The sequence below is a fragment of the Aquarana catesbeiana genome, linkage group LG10 (assembly GCF_042186555.1).
Source record: "Aquarana catesbeiana isolate 2022-GZ linkage group LG10, ASM4218655v1, whole genome shotgun sequence".
Lineage (NCBI taxonomy): Eukaryota > Metazoa > Chordata > Amphibia > Anura > Ranidae > Aquarana > Aquarana catesbeiana.
In genome coordinates, this window is record NC_133333.1 from 79,293,793 (window position 1) to 79,314,681 (window position 20,889).

General features: G+C 41.4%; 1 protein-coding gene across 1 annotated transcript in view; it reads right to left on the reverse strand.

The window, feature by feature from the left end:
* Nucleotides 1-3,770: 3,770 nt before the first annotated feature.
* Nucleotides 3,771-20,889, reverse strand: part of NDUFA3 (NADH:ubiquinone oxidoreductase subunit A3) — a 63,101-nt gene continuing 45,982 nt past the window's right edge. Inside the window, exons 3-4 of the mRNA XM_073602313.1 lie at nucleotides 20,046-20,123; nucleotides 3,771-4,087 (exon numbers count right to left, since the gene is read on the reverse strand). Of these exons, the coding sequence (XP_073458414.1) occupies nucleotides 3,996-4,087; nucleotides 20,046-20,123 (170 nt within the window). The 3' untranslated portion in view covers nucleotides 3,771-3,995. The remainder of the gene's footprint in view (nucleotides 4,088-20,045; nucleotides 20,124-20,889) is intronic.

Sequence of the window (20,889 nt, forward strand, 5' to 3'; positions counted from 1 at the left end):
CAACTATCCAAGCATACTGGATACAAGTGATACGCTTCCTACATAATCAGATGGGCTCTCCGGCTACTCTAGACCCTAAGATGTGTCTACTCGGTTTGCTACCTGAATTAGACACTGACAAACCCCTCCGCACCTTTCTACATGAAACACTATTCTTGGCGAGAAAAGCGATAGCCCGTAATTGGATGCAGGCCCTACCCCCTACAATACAGTGCTGGAAAAAAGAAATTAATGACACTCTCCCATATAAGAAGCTGATTTATATACATAGAGGATGCCCACATAAATACGAGCAGGTCTGGAACAGATGGTTAGAAGATGGTGAAACATGTACTTGAAACGTTGTTATGTTCATCTCTTATTTTCTTCTCTCCTCTCCCCCCTTTCTTTTTTTTTTTTTTCTCTCCTTCCCCCTTCTTCTTTATGGTGTACTGGCTTCATGTCCGGTGGATATTTCACCCTATACTATGTGGATAACTTAATGTGCTCATGTATGTATTACTGTTCTTGCCATGTTGGCTTATATTATTTTTTGTACCAAGCATATATTTTCTTAACAAAGTTGTTTTTTCCAATTAAAAAAAAAACAAAAAAAACCTTGTTTTTTCGGATACGAGGCCCGGGTACCATTCAACCTGGTCTAAAAGACACTCTGAATGGATCCGTCAGCATGGCTAGCCCCAGCAAGGATTGTTCCAGTGGAGCTCAGCACAGCACATCTTTACTCGTGACCAACACCTTAGACACTGGCGAAAAAACTGAATACTCCCAGTAGTGGGAGGGGTTATATAGAGAGCGCACTTCTTAATTTAGAGCGTGCCAGTGTCCATCACCTGAAGGTGGCCTTTAACCCACATAGTAATTACTATGGCTCTGTGTCCCCGATGTATGAAAAGAAATAAATTCAATACCTTAGCCATCTCCCCATCCTTAGTAACCAGATTTCCTTCCTCATTCTTTATGGTGCCAAAATGGTCTGTCCTCCCTTTTTTACTGTTTACATACTTAAAGAATTTCTTGGGATTTTTTTTGCTCTCCTCCGCTATGTGACTTTCATATTCCAGCTCAGCTGTTCCTTATTGCACCCTTACATTTCTTGTTGCATTCTTTATAAAGTCTGAATGTTGATGATGATCCCTCAACCTTGTATTTTTTGAAGGCCTTCTCCTTTGCTTTTATATGCATTTTTACATTGGAATTAAACCATCCAGGACTTTTGTTCACACTTTTAAATTTATTACCCAATGGGATACATTGGCTAATGCCCTGATTTAATATGCTCTTAAAGCAAATCCATCTCTCCTTCGTGTTCTTTATTCCTAAGATTTTATCCCAATTCATGCCTTCTAGCAAGGTGCGTAGTTTAGGGAAGTTGGCTCTTTTGAAATCCAGTGTCTTTGTATTCCCCTTATGTTTCCTATTTGTGTGCTTTATACTAAAGCCAATTGACCTGTGATCGCTGTTTCCTAAATTGCCCCGTATTTCCACATCCATAATCAAGTCTGTATTGTTGGCAATCAGTAGATCCAGTAACGCTTCATTTCTAGTTGGTGCGTCTACCATCTGAACCATGAAATTGTCCTGTAAGACATTTAGGAACTGGCGAGCCTTAGATGAATGCGTGGTTCCCTCCACCCAGTCTGGATAATTAAAATCCCCCATAATAATAACACTTCTCATCCTTGCTGCTAACCCAACTTGTAATAGATCTGTCTCCCCCTCCTCCCTCAGGTTAGGGGGCCTAAAGCATACTACCAGTATTATTTTCCCCTTAGCTTCATCCTTCTGGAGCTCTACCCATAAGGATTCCACCTCTTCCCTAGCTCCCTTAGTAATGTCATCTCTCACATTCACTTGTACATTATTCTTGATATATAGGCATTCCCCTACCCCTTTTTTACCCTCTCTATCCCTGCGATAAAGGGTATAACCTTGAATGGTTGCCAGCCAATCATGAGAGCTGTTGAACCAGGTCTCTGAAATTCCCACAAAATGCAAATCCTCCTCGTACAACAGTATCTCTAGTTCACCCATCTAGTCCGCCAGGCACCTGGCATTGGTGAACATGCCACATAGCTTAGACCGGTCGCATACTATCCTCCGATTGGGTGTTCCGAGATTGCAACAAGGACTTGTTACTATACTTGGGTAGATCTGTACAGATGTTGAGTTGGCAGTTTGGCTGCATATAGTTGTGTATGGGAGGCGGGGTTTCCAGGCTGTGGACCGTGTTGTCTGTTGCCGAGGTGGAGATCTAATTGGAGTACATTCCGGAAACCCCAGTGAAGAAGCGAACAGGCTGCCGGAGGTACAGACGATCTAATACAGCCACCTAAGGAGAAAACCCGAATAGAGCTGCCCACTCTATGCCTATTACCCCTGCAGGGGTAACTACATTAGGTGAGTGGGGACGCATTGGTGGAGCACCAAGTCACCACACCTGCTGTGCACCAAAGTCACCTGATCCTGTGGAATCTTTGGATGATATTTGTTTAAATATTGCTTTTATGTTATTACGTTTGCTTAAGGATTTGGACTACACATTGGACACTTACTTATATTATGCAACCATTGTGGACAGTTTTTGCACATCTTATTAGGGTGTGCACATATCAATAGTGTCTATATCAAGGTTGGAGAGCTCTTTAGATTATTCACGAGTTTCATTTATAGATTTTCGTTATTGATTTATACCAGGTACAAATTCATTTTTGGGTGGATGGATGAGGGTGGGTGTGCATTCCATTGTGTTCTTAGTGGATTTGCATCCCAGCATCTCTCATCAGTACCCTCTTATTACTTTAATAGTTCCACAACTCACACACTTCGTGAGTATTTACAAGGTGTCACCTTCCTTTCTGTCTTACATGATTTCTTTACACGATTATATTTGAGAATCACCTTTTTTACACAATTTTGGTAAAAACAATATTTCTGAGACCCACACTCTGATATTATAGAAATTATGCTTGAAGTTGAACCAAAATATTTTAATTAAGCTAAGGCCATAGAGGGTAGCGCCATTTCCCCAACCACTCTAATTTACTTTGGATTTATGTGCTTTAGTCAACCTACCAGTAATGCCCCCAATACTACCCTGTGGAATATGTTCCACGCTGACCATCTCTACCTCTGGGCCCTCCCCCCCATCACCTAGTTTATAAACCCCTCTAATTTTTTAGCCATCTTCACACCCAGCAGATCTGCACCCTCCTCATTTAGGTGCAGTCCATCCCTTCTATAGTACTGGTGACCGACTGAGAAGTGGGCCCAGTCCTCCAAGAACCCAAACCCCTCCTTACTACACCAGCTCCTCAGCCACTTGCTTACTTCCCCAAACTCCCTTTGCCTTTCTGGTGTGGCTTGAGGTACCGGTAGTATTCCTGAGACTACCTTGGAGGTCCTTTTCCTCAATTTAGTTCCCAAGTCCCTAAAATCGTTCTTTAGGACACTCCATCTGCCTCTGACTTTGTCATTGGTGTCAACGTGCCCCATGACAGCCGGGTGATGTGCCGAACCAGAGCGCCCGTTATACAGCATACAGTTCGGCACTTCAGGTCTTTGTTACAGATTGACAGATTTACAAAATCTATATTCTGGAGTTTTAAGTACATTTTTATGTAAAAATGTGCATTTTAATAGTGTGGACAACATGAAAAAAGACTGGCAGCAAAAGGGTTAAGAAGACCAGGTTATCCCAGAGAAGAAACAAGAAATGGACATCTGATACACAAGTTTATATTCCATATATAAAACCCACCTAGTAGCTATTCTAATGGAGAAGCAAACTTTATTTTTGTCAGCACAACAAAATATAACCACCAAGTATTTCTTCCAAAGATGCCTATAACAGTTATTTATATAATCTTATTCATATCATCATCTACTTATTAGAAACATATTCAAGAGAATAATTTATTAATTTCATTACAATATTTTAACCAATCTAAGAATGGTGGTGATTATTCACATATGTCTTCTCACAAAAATGTCTATCACAAATTCTTCAGCCAGTCTAAGGTTGGCCCAACTTTTTCACATGGATGGCTGGGGACATCAGGCATATTCCCGTTGTCTCGAACTGGAACTAAATGAAGATAATAGTGAAAAAAATAATTGCACAAACTGCTACAATGAGTCTGGATTTCAAAGAAATACATAATGCAAAACAAAGATAGACGCAGTTAGGACACCAGGGTTGATTTACGAAAACTGGAGTGCAAAATCTGGTGCAGCTGTGCATGGTAGCCAATTAGCTTCTAACTTAAGTTTATTCAATTAAGCTTTGACAAAAAAGAAACAATCTGAAAGCTGACTGGTTTCTATGCAGAGCTGCACCAGATTTTTCACTCTCCAGTTTAAGTAAATTAACTCCAATGTGTGTGCTAAAACTGCATAACCTCTGATGTCAATTTACAACTACACCACTACCCCAGGATCCCATAAAATGCAGTAAGATGATGCTATGTTTGCTTTAAAAGGAATCAAAACAGGATAGAAATATAAGAGCTATCACTAATAAGTGAAGTACGTGGCGCTAACTAAAGTGCAGAAATGAATCAATATGTATATAGATACTAAATAGAACCAATCACACACCTAACAAGTAAGCGTGTAGAACAGAATAGGCAAGTGCAAGTGAAAATATAAATAACACGTCTTCTCTACTCTTCTCTAGATCACTGGTAAAGTGCACCAATGCCACAGATTCCAAACAGCAATCTAAAATAACATCCAGTGTGTGTATAAGGTGCATCAAGTGAAAAAAATATATATGACAATCCTAGTATCATGATATAATGACATAAAAAAAACATGAAATATAAAAATTTCTGAATTAATCCACTGTTCTCCAGGAGTGTAAAAGGTGAGATTCAAAAAACAAAGTCCAACAAGTGATATACACTAATGAATAAGTTCACATATATAAGTTCATGAATTAAATCCGTGTGCATAAAAAAAAAAAAAAATTGTGCAAAAACAACTTTCAATCGATGTCAAATTCCTCCAATCACATATTAATCACATATTAATGAGTATCAGTGATGTTACGCGTCAGGGAAGAGCCAGGTGTCATCACTTCTGGTCGCAGCCGAGACCGGAAGTACTCTGCTGTTTGCTGGATTATCTGATTTTAAACTAGAAGTTACTGGAAATCGATCGTTGTGCTGGGATCTGCTATTTTCCATACTGAAGGCTTGACTCGACCCATAGGGGTCTCCATCTGAGGTGAGAGGCTGGGGGAATCGTGTGGCGCTCCTCCGATACGTGAATCTGGGCTTTTCAGGGAGAATGGCACTAAGATGACGGTCTGCTCTTACAATGTCCCAATGTTTCCTTACAATTCTTTCGATTTATTTGTGTTGGATATTAAAATCCATTGCCAATGATCAAGTATTCTTATTCTCTGTATTTTTCACTGTGTCCTGTATCAGGTTATCAGTTTTGGTATGTTGTCATTATGCACCCTGGCTGGACAACATACCAAAAGGCCAATTAATTAGAATAAGACGGAATTGTACAACGAAAGAGATGTTTCTCAAACAGGCGGAATTAATTGGAGAGAGATTTGTTCAAAAGGGCTACTGTCCTGATTTTATTGATGAAAGAATAAGTGACGTTGCTGCATTGGATAGAGATAAACTGATACAGGACACAGTGAAAAATACAGAGAATAAGAATACTCTATCATTGGTGATGGATTTTAATATCCAACACAAACAAATCGAAAGAATTGTAAGGAAACATTGGGACATTGTAAGGCCCCATACACACAAGACGCTGTTAAACGTATGTTCAGAGGCAGTTGGACACTTTTTTCAACTGCCCCTGAACTCATTCAATGTTATCCTATGTGTCCATGTACACAGTCTAGTTTTTTGGCGTTTTTAGGCAGTTGCATTTAACCTTGTTTTTTCAGAAGCAAAAAATGGGTTTCAGACGCAAAAGTTTTCCACATTTCAGACGCTAAATGCAGCTAAACGCCAGTACCCGCGTTTAGCCGCGTTTGGGTTTATAAGCGTTTTTAAAGGTGCCCTATTTTTTTGACATTACAAATCTCAAAAATGATGGCAAATGATGAAAAACCATTGAAAAAATATTTTAAACAATTGTAATTGCTTGTAATGATTCATAGACCATTTATATACCCTAATGAGCCCTTGATCCAATCCAATACACCACTAGCATTCCTGTTATCCGAAGTATAATTGGAATTTGACCCATATGTTAGATTTGAACAAGCAACTTGTGGCAGGTGACGTAGCAAGTGGACAATCCACAACTTGTAGCAGGTGACGTAGCAAGTGGACAATACACAACTTGTGGCAGGTGACGTGGCAAGTGGACAATGCACAAATTGTGGCAGGTGACGTGGCAAATGACAATCCAACTTGTGGCAGGTGATGTGGCAAGTGATGTGGCAAGAGGAAATCCACAACTTGTGGCTAGTGATGTGGCAAGTGGACAATCCACAACTTGTGGCAAGTGACGTGGCAAGTGGACAATCCACAACTTGTGGCAAGTGACATGGCAGGTGACGTGGCAAGTGGACAATCCACAACTTGTGGCAGATGATGTGGCAAGTGGACAAACCACAACTAGTGGCAGGTGACGTGGCAAGTGGACAAACCACAACTAGTGGCAGGTGACGTGGCAAGTGGACAATCCACAACTTGTGGCAAGTGGACAATCCACAACTTGTGGCAGGGGACATGGCAAGTGATGTGGCAGGTAACGTGGCAAGTGGACAATCCACAACTTGTGGCAGATAACGTGGCAGGTGACATGGCAAGTGGACAATCCACAACCTGTGGCAGGTGACGTGGCAAGTGGACAATATACAACTTGTGGCAGGTGACCTAGCAAATGACAATCCAACTTGTGGCAGGTGACGTGGCAAGTGACGTAGCAGGTGACATGGCAAGTGGACAATCCACAACTTGTGGCAGGTGATGTGGCAAGTGACGTGGCAAGAGGACAATCCACAACTTGTGGCAAGTGATGTGGCAAGTGGACAATCCACAACCTGTGGCAGGTGACGTGGCAAGTGGACAATACACAACTTGTGGCAGGTGACCTAGCAAATGACAATCCAACTTGTGGCAGGTGACGTGGCAAGTGATGTGGCAGGTAACGTGGCAAGTGGACAATCCACAACTTGTGGCAGATGATGTGGACAATCCACAACTTGTGGCAGGTGACGTGGCAAGTGATGTGGCAGGTAACGTGGCAAGTGGACAATCCACAACTTGTGGCAGATGATGTGGACAATCCACAACTTGTGGCAAGTGACGTGGCAAATGACAATCTGCAACTTGTGGCAGGTGACGTGGCAAATGACAATCTGCAACTTGTGGCAGGTGACGTGGCAAATGACAATCCCCAACTTGTGGCAGGTGACGTGGCAAGTGACATGCTAAATACAAGTACACTGCTGCTCTCAGCTGCTGCTACTCACTCTGGCTGAAAGAGTTAAATAATACTGTTTTTTGAGCTTGGGGAGGGTCCTGCTGTTATCTTAACTAAACACTTCTAGACGCAAACGCGGTAAAACGCTGCTAAACGCGGCATGCAAACGTGGCAAAACGGACGTTTCTAAACGTCGGTTTCAGCTTTTAAAAACATGCTTTCAGCAGAGTTTTCACCGGTGTCTCATGTGCATGGGGCCTAAGAACAGACCGTCATCTTAGTGTCATTCTCCCTGAGAAGCCCAGATTCACGTATCGGAGGGCACGACCCTTAGAGACCGCTTAGAAAAAAATGTAGTCGATCCCCCTACTAAGAAGAAGTTTTCTTTTTTGAGGGAAACAGATATTATCCCTATAAGAATTGTTACGCCTGTCGACACACTAAAGAGAGCAAGAAAAAGAAGTCTAATTTTACCTCCACTGTAACCACCAAAGAATATGTAATTGAAGACTTCATTTCCTGCCGAACTGAGGGGGTGGTCTATTTGTTAGAATGCCCGTGTCAGATCCAATATATTGGCAGAACAAAAAGGGAATTATGGGAAAGACTGAGGGAACATGTACAGAATATAAAAAACGGCTTTGTAAAACATAGCCTGTCAAGGCATTATGCAGAAGTACATACTAGAAATTCCTCGTCTTTACGGATATGTGGCATTGAAAAATATAAGCCACATTGGAGAGGAGACAATAAAGTTATCAAGATCAGCCAGAGTCCAGATGGATACATGAAATGTGGACTTTGTTTCCATTAGGACATAACGTAGAATTTGATTTGAACTGTTTTATTTCTAATTATTAGTTCTGTAATTTTTCTCCTCCTCCACACCCCCCTTTTTTTCTCTCTTTCCAAGTGGTCATTGTAAGATCAGTTTTTAATTGTAGAATTTATATATATTTTTTTATATTTATTGAGGTATTATTTGTTATTTATAATATGTTTTTAATTTATCATGCTGATTAATATTGTTCTACCCGTTGATAGAATGTACGCTGATATTGGGTTCATTTCATCATATATATTATTGAGGATGTTATATGAATGGTGTCCTGATGAATCGCCTTTTATATTTTCACCACAAGATGTCACTAGTAATTTCTCATGGTCTGCAAAGACCTGTATACATAATTTCCTGTTGACATTATTTAAGACGGGTTAGAGGTCATTCTACTATGATTTTAAATATATTTCTGTTTTTAGGTTTCCTTAGTGGATTCAATTTTAATCTTATGCTTGCATTATGATAGATTAATGTTTGTTAGCTTAGAAGCTACAGGATGTATTTACTACACAGCTGTTTGTCATGTGACAGCGGGATTCACTATATAAATAGACACCTTTGGCACCTGACTCCACTACCCTTTGATAAAGTCACATGTTGAGTGACGCTACGTGTCAGGGAAGAGCCAAGTGTCGTCGCTTCCGGTCGCGGCCGAGACCGGAAGTACTCTGCTGTTTGCTGGATTATCTGATTTTAAACTGTAAGTTACTCTTTGTTTTAATAAAACTCTTTTGGGAAATACTACACGATGGAGCTACCCTCTTTTATTTCATGTCCTCACCGCATCGGTTAAGCTTGGAGTCACCCCCAATTGCTGGGACAATCGGGACAATCGTTGGAAATCGATCATTGTGCTGGGATCTGCTGTTTTCCATACTGAAGGCTTGACTCGACCCGTAGGGGTCTCCATCTGAGGTGAGAGGCTGGGGGAATCGTGTGGCGCACCGCAGATATTATATATGTGGCTAGAGGAATTTGACATCGATCGAAAGTTGTTTTTGCACAATTTTTTTTTTGCACACGGATTTAAATTCATAAACATATATATGTGAACTTATTCATATTAGTGTTTATCACTTGGACTTTGTTTTTTGAATTTCACCTTTTATACTTCAGAAGAACAGTGGATTTATTCAAAAATTTTTATGTTTCACGTTTTTTTTTTTTTTTTTTTTATGTCATTATATCATTAGACTAGGATTGTCATATATATTTTTTTCACTTGGTGTACCTTATATACACACTGGATGTTATTTTGGATTGCTGCTTGGAATCTGTGGCATTGGTGCACTTTACCAGTGATCTAGTGAAGAGTAGAGAAGATGTGTTATTTTTATTTTCACTTGCACTTGCCTATTCTGTTCTACACGCTTACTTGTCAGGTGTGTGAGCGGTTCTATTTAGTATCTATATACATATTGATTCATTTCTGCACTTCAGTTAGCGCCACATACTTCACTTATTCGTATATTTTATCTGTGTGGGAACACTTTTATATGTTGGAAGCTTCTCCCATCCTTATATATCCTATTCTATACAGTTTGGTTTTGCGCATTAGTTCTCCCATTTCTTTATAAGAGCTATCACTGCTGTCTTTTTTTTTATCTTTTTGTTGTTGGTTGAAAAGAAGCAATGGTATATCATGTGTTCGAAGGCATGTTTTTCTACATCAGTGACTTACTCATTGATGCATCATCCTCAAGAAAAAAAAAAAAAGGGTCAACAATTGCAGCTCCTATATCTCTATTTTGACAAATTCCATTTAAAGAAAATCTGGGCACTTTTGTTTAATTACTTAAAATGCTAGTTTGTCTGTCATGTTGCTCCCTCCCCCCAGGAGTACTTTGCGTCAATGGGGGCATATTACTACAGCAATGCTGTTCACCTTGCACAGAAATTTGCCCCAGAAGATTTTTGACTTACCTGTAAATTCCATATTTTGTACAGGGGTCAGCAAAAAAGATGTCCCAAACGCCGCACACCATAATGCCCGACAGTCATTTGAATAAAAGCAGGTTCAGCCCAGCTCTGTCCAGCTCATGCCCCACTGATGTGTTCCACCCCACCCCCAGGGCTTTGTCATGAAGATGGACAAAGGAGCCTGGAGCAGCAACTCTAGCATTCTGAAGCAGGTTGTACAAGAGTCAGTACAGTACTTGTAGTACAGAACCAAGGCTGGTACCTTCTGGTGATTAGACACTGGCAAAGCTTTTGAGAACCCACCCCCTGGGCATCCCCCTATAAACCTACCGGAACAGGGGGGGAGGGGGTTGTCCTCTACTGTAAGATAGGGAATTATGACTTGCCTTCAAATTCCATTTCTCCATACAGTGCAGGACACAGGCTTGATATTCATATATATCAGATATCCACAAGCAATGAACTGGAAGGGTTGCAAACAGAACTGTGCAAGCAGGCACAACAAGAGCAGGGCTCCACAGATCCAAGGAACCTTGCAGCTGAGAGCTATATTCACAGAGAATTGGACATCCAACTAATAGAACTTGGGTATGAACAGAAGACCAAGTGGCAGCCTTACAAAAGCTGGGCAATAGAGGGATTGATGTTGAAATACTCAGGAAACACCTACTGATCTGGTGCAGGAGTGAGCTCATATTAGTGCAGGAGGTGCTTTATCCTCTTTGAGATAAGCGGTCTTATCCACCTAGTAACGGTAGATTCTGAAGACCTTGCAAAGTCCTGAGGAAAGGACAAATAGGGGGTTAATTGTCCTGATAGAAGCTGTGGCTGTGGCTTTGACCACATCCAGACAGCGTAGCGCAATCTTCTTTGGGTGCTTAGAAGTAAGGATCAGGGAAGGAAGGACTATATCTTCACTGAGGTGGTCGGCTGAAACCACCTTAGGAAGAAATGAGGGTCTTGAGCGCAAGACTACTTTATCCTTGTGAATTGAGCAATTGCTTCTTACGAGAGCTGATAACTCAGACACATCTGACAGACATGATAGCCACCAAACCAGCTAGCTTGCAAGAGAGGTTATCCAAGGGAGAGTTCCTTGATGTCCAAAGAGTAGTTTCTGTAGTGCATGGTGCTGTAAGGGAGATTTGATCTGACCTTAACAATCATTAGAATGGGGCCCTGGGCTCTCAGTGAGACCCCGGTCTCTGTGCAGGGAGCACGCCGTGCGGTGCACTTCCAGCACAAAAGGGAGATATGCAAATATGTGGCCCCACAGAAAAAAGCCCAGTCCAGCGTGGCCGCACATTTGCGTACGGAGTGAAGGGGTTAAATAAAGGAAAGGGAAGCAAGAGGTTTTTAGAAAAGAATGGACAAGGCAGAAACCTGTCCCCTAAAAGTACTTAGGGCTAAGTTCAGGTCAAGTGCGTCAGTTCTAAGAAGGTCAGAATGCAGGCCGCAGAGTAATCTTTGGGGTTAAAGTGCCTCTGTTCACACTAGGCAAAAAAGCATTGCCAGTGGTATAATAGATCTTTCTCGAAGGAGGCCAACATGAGGCCCAGAGGAAGTCACGCTGAGGAGAGAGCAGGATGATGGAGGGACATAAACGGACCACACAATCATGGATCATCAGCCATGATAAGCATGCTCGGATTACATAGGGGAACACAGGAACAGGCAGGATCAACCAGGTATTGTAGAACATGGAAAGGGACATATGACAGTGCAAAAGCACTATGCTATATGTCATGCTTTTTTTTTTTTTTTTTTTTTAGTGCTACAACCACTTTAAAGTCCATAATAGTCTATGGCTTTAGTAGCAGAAAGTGGTAGCAACCCCACAGAGTGAATCCAAGTTCTCAGACTAGACTAATATTTCTACTTCTCACCACACTCAAAGACCATGGGTGATCAAGACTGGAAGTAGCACGGCCAGCGTGGAACACAAAGAGAAGTGTTGTTCCCCAAGGGGCCGCAAGAAGGCGCATTTCAAAGCTTCCGTTTCTTTATCAAACCTGTTAAACACTGTGTAGAGCACACTTCTATGGGAAAGGGGGTGAGGCCCCAAAGGATAATGGTACTGCTTAATTTCAATATCAGAAATAGCTTGCCTATCTTAAAGGGGAAAGTGCATTTATAAAGACAATGGATCAAAGACCAATACATTGTTGATAAAAACATGGGATGACACTATAGGCAGGCTATTGCTTGGGACAAAACATGGTTTAGGGCAGGGATATGCAATTAGCGGACCTCAAGCTGTTGCAGAACTACAAGTCCCATGAGGGGACTACAAGTCCCATAGCAAGACTCTGACAGCCACAAGCATAGCACACAGAGGCAGAGGCATGATGGGATTTGTAGTTTTGCAACAGCTCGAGGTCCGCTAATTGCATATCCCTGGTTTAGGGCATTCTGCATATCTTATGGTTCTCAAGCAGATTTTGGTTGATTTGAGAGAAGAAAGCTGAGGGAATAGAGTCCAGAACTGCATTTTGTACCCTTTTGAAACCACCAATTGAACCCACAGGTATTGGTCTTTGACATCTCTGCCCAGAGAGAAGTAAATTATAACAGATGTCTCCCCACCCTTTGAAACAAAGGCACCCCTTCATTGGGAAGAGAGATTTAGACTTGGTGGATTTTGTGTTCTAAGGCTTATGCCAAAGGACAAGGCTGAATTTCAGATTAGCAGTTGAAGCCTGGGTACAGCATTCATGAGTTCTGTATTTTGAGGTCTCGCCCATCTGAAGGAACCCATTTTCAGCCATCACTAAAGAAAATTGGGACTTAACTGGGGTGTATGATCAGTTCACAAGACAGTTGGAACCTTTGTCTTTTACAGAAAATTAAAACAATAAGTTCTCCTTTCGTAACATGTTACACCCATGTTCAGGGTATTAACATATAACATGTTGCTGTAGCACTGGCCACTAGTTAAAGCAACCCCATTGTCTCCGAAATGTTCTCATAATAGTGAATGTGCATTTCCCATATTTTGTGTGTTATTTACCTGTAAGAGCCTTCCTTGTGTAAATATCCAATAGCCCTTAGACTGCAGCTGAGTGCCACCATCTTAGATGCGATGTCAGTGTCCCTAGCAGATTCAAAGCTGTCACTCAATGACACTCTATAGTATTCCCTCCTCCCGCATCTACATAAAAGGCTATATAGGGAGGAGAGAAGGATTGTGAAAAGCAGACAGCAATTAGACTCTCCCTGGGGAGGAGAGTGCCATGACATGCAAGGAGGGAGGGGACTGTATTAGGGATAGACTCTTCCTGCAGTAGTCAGATTTTCTAGCAAGCTCAAAGCGCATATTGCAAATGAACATTATTTAACCCATTTAGTTATTCTGTGCCTTTAACTGCAATTTTTTTTTTTTTTTTTTTTAGGGATATACTCTTTAAGGCTAAGTTTACAAAATTTCAAAATTTCCACTTGCCTGCTCGCATTTGGCAAGTGGAAATTAGTTGAGGCCGAGTGTGGAGCAGGGGCGGACTGGGCCGACAGTTTCCTGGCTGATCGATTCTGGCAGAAGCGGCGCCATTTTTTTACAGGGCATCTGATGGCTGCACCGATTTGGCCCGATCACACAGAGCGGGGATATCCCGCTTGTATATGAAATGCAGATGATGAGAGCTTGTGGCAATCAGACTAATGAACATAAAGGTACTTCTGATCTGCATGAAGACCTGAATGTTTATTTATTTTTCACCTGCCCAATAATTGTGTGGGAGAACCCGTGGTATGTAACAGGGAGGAGCCTTGGAGTCGTGAGAGCAAGACACCAGGGATTGTGGTATAGGCACCCCCAAAGACCTACAAGCTTTGCTGACTTTCCTTGCTATAAGGCTAGGAGGTCGCCGACATCTGGTCAGCGCGGTGTGAAAACAATATAACGTGGTGGAACACACAGGGGAAACCCTGCGAATGAAGCACAAAGCACTCAAGAGTGCACCAAAGACTTTTTGCACTATGTCACTTTATTATCAATTTTCATTTGTCACTTACAGTATCTCACAAAAGTGAGTAAACCCCTCACATCTTTGTAAATATTTTATTACATCTTTTTTTTTTTATTATGTGACAACACTGAAGAAATGACACTTTGCTACAATGTAAAGTAGTGAGTGTACAGCTTGTATAACAGTGTAAATTTTCTGTCCCCTTCGAAATAATGCAACACACAGCCAATAATGTCTAAATCGCTGGCAACAAAAGTGAGTACACCCCTAAGTGAAAATGTTCAAATTGGGCCCAATTAACCATTTTCCCTCCCCGGTGTCATGACTCGTTGGTGTTACAAGGTCTGAGGTGTGAATGGGGAGCAGGTGTGTTAAATTTGGTGTTATCGCTCTCACTCTCTCATACTGGTCACTGGAAGTTCAACATGGCACCTCATGGCAAAGAACTCTCTGAGGATCTGAAAAAACAACAATTGTTGCTCTACATAAAGATGGTCTAGGCTATAAGAAGATTGCCAAGACCCTGAAACTGAGCTGCAGCACAGTGGCCAAGACCATACAGCGGTTTAACAGGACAGGTTCCACTCAGAACAGGCCTCGCCATGGTCGACTAAAGAAGTTGAGTGCACATGCTCAGCATCATATCCATGGGTTGTCTTTGGGAAATAGACGTATGAATGCTGCCAGCATTGCTGCATAGGTTGAAGGGGTGGGGGGTCAGCCTTTCAGTCCTCAGACCATACGCCGCACACTGCATTAAATTGGTCTGTATGGCTGTAGTCCCAGAAAGTAGCCTCTTCTAAAGATGATGCACAAGAACGCCCGCAAACAGTTTGCTGAAGACAAGTAGACTAAGGACATGGATTACTGGAACCATGTCCTGTGGTCTGATGAGACCAAGATAAACTTATTTGGTTCAGATGGTGTCAAGCGTGTGGCGGCAACCAGGTGAGGAGTACAAAGACAAGTGTGTCTTGCCTACAGTCAAGCAAGGTGGTGGGAGTGTCATGGTCTGGGGCTGCATGAGTGCTGCCGGCACTGGGGAGCTACAGTTCATTGAGGGAACCGTGAATGCCAACATGTACTGTGACATAGTGAAGCAGAGCATGATCCCCTCCCTTAGGAGACTGGGCTGCAGGGCAGTATTCCAACATGATAATGACCCCAAACACACCTCCAAGACAACCACTGCCTTGCTAAAGAGGCTGATGGTAAAGGTGATGGGAGTGGGCAAGCATGTCTCCAAACGTAAACCCTACTGAGCAGCTGTGGGGCATCTTCAAAACGGAAGGTGGAGGAGCGCATAGTCTCTAACATCCACCAGCTCTGTGATGTCGTAATGGAGGAGTGGAAGAGAACTTCAGTGGCAACCTGTGAAGCTCTGGTGAACTCCATGCCCAAGAGGGTTAAGACAGAGCTAGAAAATAATGGTGGCCACCAGGGTGGATTTTATTTAAATCAAGTTGATTTAAATCAGGATTTAAAGATTACAAAGAGTACAGAGATTTGCAAAACAATTGGATAAAGGAATGTTCCTGAACTTTGGCTTATCTCATGGTTACTGTGAAATTGTGTGAAAGCATAAATGCAGTGCATGTTATTTCAGCTTGCACAGCTTGGATTTATTGACTGAGTTTACCAAAAATTTAGATATTGCAGAATATACAGCCTCATGCTACATAACTAAGCTCCATTTCATGCTGAATAAACTAAATTATTAATGTAACTTAAAAAGAAAATTACCTTTAGATAGATGTTTACACAAAAGTATTTTATTAAAATTAATTTGATAAAAATTTAAAAAAAAATTGAATTAAAAAAAATCCAAATTTTTTGATCTTTTTAAAAAAATCATTGATTTATATCCACCCTGGTGGCCACACAAAATATTGACACTTTGGACCCAATTTGGACATTTTCACTTAGGAGTGTACTCACTTTTTTTGCCAGCGGTTTAGACATTAATGGCTGTGTGTTGAGTTATTTTTAGGGGACAGCAAATTTACACTGTTATACAAGCTGTACACTCACTACTATACATTGTAGCAAAGTGTACTTTCTTCAGTGTTGTCACATGAAAAGATAATAAAATATTTATAAAAATGTGAGGGGTGTACTCACTTTTGTGAGATACTGTATGCTTACAGTTGCATTAGTGTCTGTCACTTATGATCACATTAGTGACATTCATAGTATGTCAATCTTTGGATACCATTAATTTATGTTATAACAAGCGTTGCCTAAGATTATTTTATTGTTGGTTAATTCTTTTGTTGGATGAATAGACAGCAGTTTCACACTGCAACATTGTTCACAGCGGCTGGTGTTTCATTACTACTTTCTTAGTGTTTATTTACCTAGGCGCTGGTGTTTCCTATTTTTCAGTTTGCTGTCAAACAAAGTCTCACCTCCTGAACTGGCTCATATGATAGACAGCACACTGGTCCAATGCGAGTCCAGGAGGTGGGACATTGTTGACAGCGGCTGGTGTTTCATATACAAGTAGAAGAATCCCACTCTGTGTGATCTGGCCGGCAATCCTCCCGATTGCTCCCTCTAATCCCTACTGCATTGATGGGCACCGATGAGGCTGCACTGTTGGCCACTGATGGGGCTGCACTGATGAGCACGGATATGCTTTATGTTAAAGTGGTTGTAAAGACAGAAGGTTTTTTTATCTTAATGCATTCTATGCATTAAGATAAAAAGCCTTCTGTGTGCAGCAGCCCCCTTCATATTTACCTGAGGTCCATCTAGATCCAGCGAAGTTGCACAAGAGACTCGGTTATCCGGGACTCCCCTCCTCATTTTCTGAGACAGCAGTGCGGCGCCATTGGCTCCTGCTGCTGTCAGTCAGTCAGTGAGCCAATGAGGAGAGAGAGGGGCGAGGCGGGGTCACGGCTCCATGAATGGGCACAGGGTGCTGTGGCTCGACTTGGGTGCCCCCATAGCAAGCTGCTTGCTGCAGGGGCACTCAAGAGGAGGGAGGGGCCAGGAGCACCAAAGAAGGACCCAAGAAGTGGAGGATCTGGGCTGCTCTGTGCAAAATCACTACACAGGGCAGGGAAGTATAACATGTTTGTTATTTTTAACAAAAAAAAAAAAAAAAAAAAAAAAAAAAAAAAAAGAGACTTCAGTATCACTTGCTTACTGAGCACTTAAACCCCCTTCCTGCCCAGGCCTATTTTCAGCTCTGTCACTACTCTTACATAGGTTGGACTTGATGGACTTGTGTTTTCAACCTCACCTACTATGTAACACTTTGAATGCTGTACCCATATGAAATTTTTAGCATTTTTTTCACACAAATATTCTTTTGATGGTTTTTAATCACAACTGGGGTTTTTATTTTTTGCTAAAACCAAAAAAAACTGAAAAAAGCAGCCGCATCAGCGCTTCATTGATGTGCGCTGATGAGGCTGCACTCATGAGAACAGATGAGGCGGCACTGATGGGCACAGATGAGGCGGCACTGATAGGTGGCACTGGTGGGCACTCATAGGTGGCATTGGTGGGCACTGCTCAGCAGTACTTATGGGCACTGGTAGGTGGCACTGGCTCTCCATGTGCGGGACCAACGTCTCGTTTTACACAAGCCGGCAATCGGCTGTTAGCGTGAGGAAAAAAAAAAAAAAAGAAGCAAATTACCGGCTTCCGTTTACATCAAGCGATCAGCTGTCATTGGCTAAGGTCAGCTGATCACGTGGTAAGGGGCCGGAATCGGCTCCTTACTCCAATCTGTGATCAGCTGAGTCTCATGGACCGCAGGGGGCACGCAAGCAGCTCATGCACAGGAAGACGTACATGGACACCCTCCCGGCAATTTAGGCCCACGCTGTAGCCGTTTTTCGGCTATAGCACGGGCAGGTTAATATTGTTAAAGTAGTTGTTGCTAATATTTAATTATTGTAACTTAGTTCTGCATTAAACATTTAACAGTGTAATTTCAGGGGATAATTTATGAGGATGTGTTTAGGGGCGGAATTAGAGGCAGGCAGGGTAGGGGTTGGGTGGGGCAACTGGTGGAGAGTAACTCAGGACTTGAAATTTTGAACGCTGCCTTACGCGCCGTCACACCCTGAGGAAAGGAGTGCAAGTAATCGGCAAGTCTGACAGGGCACATTTACACTGATAATCAGGGTACTCATCATCAGTGTCTTGAATGTCAGTGCAGCCCCATCAGTGCCGCCTCATAGCACGGATACCATTTTAAGACGGAGTACAAGTAACGATACTTTTTCTCAAGTACTTGCCGATACCAACTACAGATACCTATTTTAGTGCCACGTGACAGTTTTTTTTAGACTAGACTATAGTAATGAAAAATTATTACTGTTTCTTTAGAATTAAGATTGTTGCAGCTTTTTCAAACACATTTTTTTTTTTTTAAAAATACACATTAATGAATTAAAAACAAAACAAAACACATTATAAACCCCAGTTTTTCTGTAAAATGTGAAAGATGGATGTTACACAGAGTAAATAGATAGCTAACATGTCATGCTTTAAAATTGTGGACGCTCATGGAATGGCAACAAACTACGGTACTTAAAAATCTCTATAGGCGATGCTTTAAAGATTTTTTACAGGTTACCTGTTTAGCGTAACAGAGGAGGTTTAGCACTAGAATTATTGCTCTCGCTCTGACCTTTGCAGGGATATGTCACATGTGTGATGTTAACACTGTTTACATATGTGCGCACAACTTACAAATGCGTTGGCTTCTGCGCATGAGCACAGAATTTAGTTTTTTTGCTATTTCTTTTATTTTTACACTGTCCCTTTCATTTTATTTTTGATGACATTTATTTTTTATTACAAGGAATGTAACCATCCCTTGTAAAAGAAACAAGGATGCCAGGACCTCTTTATGGAGATATCTGAGGTCAAAAAGACCCCAAATCTCTCCACCTTAAAAAAGAAAAAAAAAGATAAAAAAAAAAAAAAAAAAAAATCAACATTTTGATCTTTTGCGTTAAAAAAAAAAAAAAAAAAAAAAAAAAAAGTTGTTTGCTTCCACTCTGGACCGGAAGCGACGTCATGACGTTGGTCCAGTTCTCCAAGGCCATAGAGGCAAGCAAAGACAATCTAGCACTGGCGAGCTGCGGGCTTCCCCTCCTGCCACTTCTGAGAGCTTTCCAGTGGTTCACGAGTCGAAAAAAAAAAAGGTATCAGTATCGGAGCATTTGCACGAGTACAAGTACTCATGCCAATGCTTAGTATCAGCAGCGATACTGGTATCGGTGCAACACTAGTGCCCATCAGTACAGCCACATCAGTGAAGTAGAAAAATTACTTACTTATTACTTACTTATTTGCAAAATTTTATAATTTAAGAATTTCCTTTTTTTTTTTTTTTTCAAAATTTCGTTTTTTTTTCATTTGTTTAGCAAAAAAATAAAAACCCAGTAGTAATTATATACCACCAAAAGAAAGCTTTATCGGTCTCAAAAAAATTATAAAAATGTCATATGGATACAGTGTTGCATGCGCAATTGTCATTCAAAGTGCGATAGCACTGAAAGCTGAAAATTGGGCAGATAACGGGTGAAAGTGCCCAGTATTGATGTGGTTAATCAATAAGCTCAGCAAATATGTATGGAATAGAGAGCTCATTAATGAAAGCAAGGAAGAATATAAAAAACAAAAAAACAAAACAAACAGTTACTCAGTCCCCTGATATTCAGTCATAACAGAATTTTAGTTCTGGGTGGACAGACCTTTTAAAAAAAACGTCTATATCCTCATCCTTGCACATTTAATGTGAAATGATACTCGCTCGAAAGACTTCCTTTAACCACCTAAGTATACTCTCCATACAGTGCATATGTTGTCTAAAATGTACAGCATATCCCCAAAAAGAAAACAGCACAAGAATCGCACAAAAAAAAAAAAAAAAACTCACTTACCTGGATATGTATATGGAATAGCTTTGTTGTACATTGAAGCATACTTTGTGTATGGACTGACAATGGGAAGTACAAGAGCTGTAAATACAAACATGGGAAATAAGTCACAAAATGTGTTTAAAAATAATAAATGGTGTAGGTCTTATATCCTTGACATTTATTTTGCAAACAAAATCTTAAAGAAGTATGGGATGGGTTAAATAACTAGCACATACTACATTAATCACAAATCAGCTGATCTTTTTTCCAACCTCTTTTAGTTTTTCCAGCATGTGCTTTTGAACTTTCCTGCAGCTCCCAATAACGGTCCATTTGCTGTTTGAAAAGTTCTCAGGGGGTTATATAACTTCAGCAACACACCACCTCTGTCCCCCCTCCCCTGAGAGACGTGGCTGTGCTGTGAAATTCTCTGTTAAAAAACGTACACCCATAGCTTTGCTTTGTGTTCCCATTCAGACAGCAAACCTACAAAAACATAATATATATACACAGCAATTTGTGTTACCAAGCAGGAGGACCCCGTGCTACTCTGTAAAAGGGTGGTTTACGCCAGATTTTAGGAGAAGCAAGAACAACGATTGCTCTGGCGTGTGCTGGCTTCATTATAGGGCCAGAGTTAGAGCTCAGGGCCCCACCATCCTGAGGGAGTTCAGTGTGTCTGAAGAGAACACAGAGGGCACATATGCCTAGCGCATTATCCTTAAAACATGTTTTTATTTAATAAAATAGAGGTGAATGTACTCACAAACCAGTACTTGTGTCATAGCATTATCATAAAATCATCCGCTTCAATCCATACGCGAAAATCCACAGGTCTTGTAGTCACATTGGCTAAACGCATTTC